General features: G+C 36.4%; 1 protein-coding gene across 2 annotated transcripts; it reads right to left on the minus strand.

Annotated features, from left to right (window-relative positions):
* Nucleotides 1-376: 376 nt before the first annotated feature.
* On the minus strand, nt 377-6,061 carry LOC132139820 (CTD nuclear envelope phosphatase 1A). 2 transcript variants are annotated; one of them, XR_009433672.1, is made up of 9 exons: nt 5,418-6,061; nt 4,249-4,315; nt 3,821-3,939; nt 3,101-3,172; nt 2,774-2,890; nt 2,496-2,607; nt 2,197-2,281; nt 1,661-1,739; nt 377-1,284 (listed from the first exon to the last, which is right to left on the minus strand). XR_009433672.1 is itself a non-coding variant. In XM_059548433.1 (8 exons), exons 1-8 carry the CDS (start codon nt 5,520-5,522, stop codon nt 1,224-1,226), a joined length of 738 nt encoding a protein of 245 aa, XP_059404416.1. In that variant the 5' UTR covers nt 5,523-6,061; the 3' UTR covers nt 377-1,223. The 2 variants fall into 2 exon arrangements, 1 of the variants encoding a protein (XP_059404416.1); XM_059548433.1 differs by lacking the exon at nt 1,661-1,739.
* Between the last annotated feature and the right edge of the window lie 730 nt (nt 6,062-6,791).

Consider the following 6,791-nt stretch of genomic DNA (forward strand, 5'->3'; position numbering starts at 1 on the left):
GTCAAAAAAATTCAAATTAAAACATGCAATTTGTTAACAATAAGATGCATTCAGAAAATAGATAGGGCGAAGTTTCGTTTCATGTGGACTTCAAAGTCATTTGTAGTTTTAGTACTTTGAAAGCGAAATATTATACAGAAAATAGAATCGAGGATCTATAGTTCAAGTAAAAATAAAAAATCTTTAGTCTGAATCCTTCACTTGGCAAAGTTTAGTTAATCTAAATTATAAACCGATAACAGATCACTCTAAATTGTAATGAAGAGATGAATTTTCTGTAAAGCTGCTTTGAAACAATGTGTATTATAAAAAGCGCTATACAAATACATATGAATTGAATTAAAATACCCCCCCCCAAAAGTGGAACAGGCTGTCATTTCAGTTGTTGACAAAAGGCTCTATTTTATTTTTCTGTTATAGCAGAGTCTTTGTTGTTCAGTGTCACTCTCAGTGGCTGATGTATTCCTATCGAAGCGCATCTAAAAACGTGTCTTCGAAAACCTCTCTGATTTAACCAGAGGTTTCATATGAGCCATTTAAAAAATACAGAAAAATGATTCCATAAGCTGTAATAATGGACTGTAGTCTCTCCTGCTGATCATAGTTATCTCTACCACAGTATACTATTAGTACAACGGTATTAACGGCTCTCAGCTCTTAACGTAGAGAAGAGGCTGAGATACCTGAGATGGCAGACAGAAAAAAAGGAGAGAGGAAAGATAGAATCTTAGCTAGAGAATGACCATGTGACCGTTTGTGCTAAGGTCATACGAAACTAAAAAAGACAAAGACAGTCATTGAGGAAGTGGGAATAAGTGATTATGAAGTTACTGGTAGTTACAACCAGTTTGGCACCAAAAAAAATAAAAAAGGTAAAATTGGAATCAGCTTTCTTCCCCATTCACTCAGAAACACTATCATGCACATGTTGAATCCAACAGAAGGCAGAATTTCCATTTTTAAGGAAAAAAAATACAAGAAGAAAATGCTGGCCTCTCCATTTGTCTTGAGTTTATTTGCAATAGCTTCTTCATCATGGTTCTCTCCCTTTCTCTCCTCCCATGTCTCCTCATAGCATTTCCTCAGAGGAGTCCATATGACTAATGGGAGCTCACAATAACGAGAGGCGGACAGTTCCAGCACAGGAGAGGCTAACACTTACGGGCAGAGCCATGTAAAAACCAGACGGTGACCAGAAGAGAGACTGGCCCTGAAAGATATGATCACCAAAGCCGATGCTGGTGGAGATTTCGACTGAGGACGGAGCGAACATCTGAGGTAAACCTAGAAAGGAGTGAAAACACAACTTACAGAAACAGCGACATCAGATAAAAGTTCCATAACATATAGCAGTCATGTGCAAAAAATCCCAAATACTTTCACTTGTTTTCTGAAGAGAAATAAAGAAACAAACCTGTGGTTTTCAAACAGATTTTTTTTTGCAATCAGGTTTGTCAAGCTGTGTACACTTGTCACACAGAATGCTTTTTTTGTATTATGATTGTAATATTTGACTTCTTGGTCTATGTATACATTCAGACATATCTTTGTCAGCTGTGACTGTTTTGGCTTATTTTTTTGCACCAAGATCAGCGAGTTTTTAAGATGCTGCGTCAAGTTAAGAAGAGCTGTAAAAATGCCTTGAGAACCCTCCATCTACCTGCATTTGAATGCAAAAACGTGCTTCTTGGTAAGTGTGGTTTGGTGAGGCGTGCTGTCAACAACTGGGGCTGCGCTGACTGCAGACATGTAAAAACATGAGGGTGGTAAGGAATGATCGGAAATCCCAAGCATGTTTGTTCTAAACTGCTAAAGCATACCGGCTCATCACAGTGATGAAAACAATCTGGCATCTGTTAAACACATTTCTGCTAAATAATGCCATAGAGCAAGTCTTTCAGATGTCTGGTATAATGTTTCATGGCAGTTGGCCCACACAGAACATGCACTTCCCCTACCCCACATTTTGTCTGCTGACCATAAGAAAATCTGTGGGATGAATTTAAAGGGATTGTTCAATCTAAAATCTTAATAGTAGGTAAACACAGCATGAAAATTATAATAAACATGCAAGGGATGGGTGTAAAAAAAATGAAGGGTGTTCAGATTGTGCAGAATTTATATGACATAAATTCTCTGTAGGCCTAATCATGATTAAGAGATTACTATGACCATGATTTAAAGAAATGTTTATACCTCAATGCATCCAACATTGGGAGCAGGTTAAGAAGTGCTGTGTCGCTTGGGTCACTAAACCACGACTTTATAGGTATTGCATTGTCTGAGGGTGAAAACAAATTCAAATTACATTCATAAAACAATTTACTAGACAAAATAATTTGTGCATCTGCTAGTTTTGTCAATAATCAAACAAGATGGATGTAAGCACAGGAATAACCACAATTTTAGCATCACATTAAGAAAATCAGAGTGGACTCATACTAAATTAAATCCTGATTGTGCTCTCCATTGATGTACAGCTGTAGATCTCTAACCTGGGTGACTTCGATAAGCTCCGGGCGAGTTGTCCAGAATGACTATACTGGAGAGATCGCGGTGTACTACAGATAGATCTTTTATGTAGCTCCCTAAGTCCAAAGTACAGTGCTACAAAAAGCGGGAAAGAAAGACAAATGCACAGGTTCAGAAACTGAACAAATAGACATGTAAAACAATTTCTTAAACAGAATCAATCAAGAAAAATCTGTACAGAGAGTAAGAATTGGTCTGTAAATACCTTCTCAGGTGAAAATGTGGAGGCAGTGGGTTTTACCTGTCTGTAGTATCTTCTTTTGAGAATATCCCGGTTGTTATCCAGCTTATCTGCTACGGCCGATCCATATATTTCCATACTAGCTGTAAATACTACCAGCTCATACCACTGACTGACCTGACATATACCAACAAGAGGACATACAGATATAAACAGGCATACACACACACATACATACACAATACTCATTAGAATATTGGTGAAATTTGTCAGAAGAAAAACTACAGCACAAAGCAAATGCAAGTAAATTGGCAACATTTACTAATTAAAAAAAAAAAAAAAAAAAATAGTTTTTGCTAATCTGCACAAATGAGACAATTCACTCACCACTTCTAAAAAGAAGTCAACGTGTGGCCTTTTATGGACAAAAAACCTGACTGGGTGTTTGTCTATTACCACCTGAATAAGAGAGAGAAAGAAAAAAAAAACTTTCAAACAATCAAAATGGACTTTTTTGCATTCTTTACAAGAATGCATTTTTTATTGAAAAAAAAACACAGTAATATTATGAATGAAATATTATTATAATTTAAAAATACCTGTTTTTATTTTAACACATTTTAAAATGTTATTTATTCCTGTGATGGCAAAGCTGAATTTTCAGCATCATTACTCCAGTCTTCATTGTCACATGATCCTTTAGAAATCTCTCTAATATGCTGATTTGGTGGCTCAAGTAACACTTATTATTATCATCAATGTTGAAAACAGTTGTGCTGCTTAATATTTTTTGTTGAAGTCATGATACATTTTTCAGGAATCTTTAATATGAATAGAAAGTTCAAAAGACTGCATTTATAAAAAATAAATAAAATAAAATAGAAATGTTCTGTAACATTATAAATCTACATTGAAATTCCTTTACTGTCCATTTAAAGCATGCTTGCTTAATAAAAATATGATTTTTTTTTTATCAGGTTTTCAATAGAAAGTAAAATGTATGAAAGGCCTCCAGTACTGAGTGAAATATTCCCTACATTTCCCAAAAAGCAGCAGCTACTGAAATAATCTATTAAATCCATTTTTCCGAGAGATGCACGTGTGTACCTTGAGGATAAAGTCTGGCGGTGTACCAGGCCTCACTGTAGGTCTAAGAACGCCATCATGGTGAGAGTGAATCAAAGTCTCATCCAGATCCAACACCAATATCTTCCTCTTCACCGCATCTATGCGGCAAACGGTCAATAAGTGAAAAGTGGTGATTCAACATTCAGAAAGATTAAGACTTCGTCCACTCAATCTCTCTAGTCCTGAGATATATATATATATATATATATATATGTTAATTCTTATCTCAATTCTTACTCTCACGCTACTTGTAATGTACTTAGATGAAGAATACAACAGATGATTTGATACAACAGATTCTGGGTCACAAATGAGTCCTCAAAAAATGCAATACTTCATCCAGCTGTGTGGTTAGTAGGTCCCCTAGTGGACAAAACTGCAAATAACAGAAGGGTGAGAGAACTTACTGAGTCTGTTTCTGGAAATAGGGGAGAGAGGTAATGTGTCATAACGCACTGTTTGGTACTGGATTATCTGTGGAAGAAAAGCAGACAAAGACAGAGCCAGTGATGCATATGGAACAATCATGTAGTCTTTTCCTTGCTCCCAAAATGCACACATTCTTATATTCGGACCGATCATACAGAGGACCTACAGAGTTCTTGCTCTTTTCATGATCAGTTTCTCTTTCTAATATTTCCTCTTCTTTGGCCCTTTCATCACGCTGGTGCAAAGCTCAGACGAGGGCATCATATAGCAAACATCTATATGGTCACGCACCTAGAATGGCCCCATACTGCCACTACTGGACTATTAATACACCACCAAAACAGCTGCCAAAAGTTGTCATAGAAGTGTAAGGCTAGTAGGAATATCAGTGTACTTTTCTTATCTACTTATGTAATGTGATTCTTATGTATATAAATAAAATACAAACCGTTTTGTGTGATTAGAATAAAAGTTAAGTTAAAAATACAAACTTGTTTTGGCCCAGGTTATATAAAACAACTCAAAGTCATTTGGTTTATCCAGAGAAGCCTGGGTCTTGGGTGCATCTATTAGTGCTGTTTAAAATTATAAACATTTCCAAGAATACTGTGTTTGTGAAATTATAGTTATGTGAATACTGTATTGTTTCCAGCAATTATTAGAAATTTAAAACAATTTAACAAAATATTTATTTGAAGAATAAAACATGTATAAGATGTATTTAATAAAACTCTCAGTGGTCGTACTGTACTTTAATAGTTTTGGGTCTCTACCTCTTGTGTCTGGCAGGCTAAACATATAGAAGGAGGTCCATAGTGCAAAGTAATTAGGACAAACAGCATCATAAACACACTCCCCCGGGGTTACAGAAGTACAGCTGAAGCAGGCACAATCTGAAACCTACCGTGCCAAAGTTTCATTAAACTTTTTTGGATACAATGAGTATGAGTAACTTTAACACAAATCAACAATTAAAGCAGCATATAACAAATCTATAACAAAACGTTAGCTGTTTGTCTTTTGAAGATTAGTTGAGTTCACTTTAATATTTGAAGAAAGGTGCATATTAAAAGAAAGATGTATTGTTTACAGATTACAGGTCGGAATATATTATAAAGAGAACAGATAAACGTGTTGACTTGCTCACCGTTCGTAGATGCTTCCTGAGGATGTATAAAATGAAACCCCATATTCTAGACGTCACTCCGAGGAAGGTGCGAATCCCGAGTAAACACTGACGAGTTTTCAACATGCTGACAGTCGATGAACGGCACAGAGGTGAAACATAGAAGAGATTCACACTCTCCCCTAGAGACCAATGATTTCAGAGAAGCTGGGAGTACGGCTGCAGCTAATTACTTCGGCTAACCACTTCCCGCCACTTCTTTGCTTTTAAAGTAACGCGAGCGAGGCTAGCCAAACTACAGAATCCGGAGACTCTGCTGCACTTGAACCAGCCAGTGTCAGAAAACTGCTAAAATGTCAAACGTCTCAAAGCGTGTAGCCACGCACTCAAACCAACCTCTGCGATCAAGGGCTAACTGGACTTGGATTTCATTGGCAGGGCAGCTAGCTCTGGATCTAACCAGCTCTACAACAAATGATCCCTCCTCGGATTGACGACTCTTGTGCTCGACAGGTTCAATATTAATCTCGAGACCTCTGACAAATGGCAAAGTACGCCAAAAGTCCAATACGAAGCCATCAAATTCGTTTCAGTACATATCGGGGAGCAAACTGTGAGCCGCCATCAGTACTTTGGTTTCGTCACTTCCGAGAAACAACAAACGTGTCTTCTTCTTGTATGATTTAATGGTGGTTGACAAGCCAACTTATGGTGTATTACCGCCACCAACTGGACTGGAGTATGAAGCATTCACGGGAAGGAAGTAAACAATTTTTTAAATTAAATATAAATAATTAAATTTAAATAAATACATAACTAAATAATAATAATTACATAATTTGTATTTGTACCTCAACGTTCATACATTTCAATGCTTGTTTGGCCAGTTTATCAACGATCTCATTCCCTAGTACTCCTACATGTGCAGGTACCCATAGGAACCTCAGGTCTATACCCATTTCCTGAATCCTAAGAAGATTTATAAGTACTTCATAGATTAAATCCTTCCTTGATGTTGATTGTTCACTTATTAAACTATTTAAAGCTGACAAGGAATCAGTACAGATGACTACCCTAGTAGGCTTAACTTCCTCCACCCATTGAATAGCTAATAAAATTGCTATTAGCTCTGTTGTAAAGACTGATACAAAATTAGTTATCCTTTTCTGAATATTGACTTGTAATCTTTGGATATATATAGCTGCAGATGAATTTCCTGATATAGGATCTTTAGAGCCATCTGTGAAGATATGGAGCATTGAAGAGTAATTTTGATCTAGATATTGTTGAACAACAAACTCCTTAGATATTGTTTTCTCATTCTTAACCATATATTGAAGATGAAAATCTATTTGAGGCATAGGAAGCATCCAAGGAGGAATATTCGGCATTACA

The sequence above is a fragment of the Carassius carassius genome, chromosome 4 (assembly GCF_963082965.1).
Source record: "Carassius carassius chromosome 4, fCarCar2.1, whole genome shotgun sequence".
NCBI classification, from domain to species: Eukaryota; Metazoa; Chordata; class Actinopteri; order Cypriniformes; family Cyprinidae; genus Carassius; species Carassius carassius.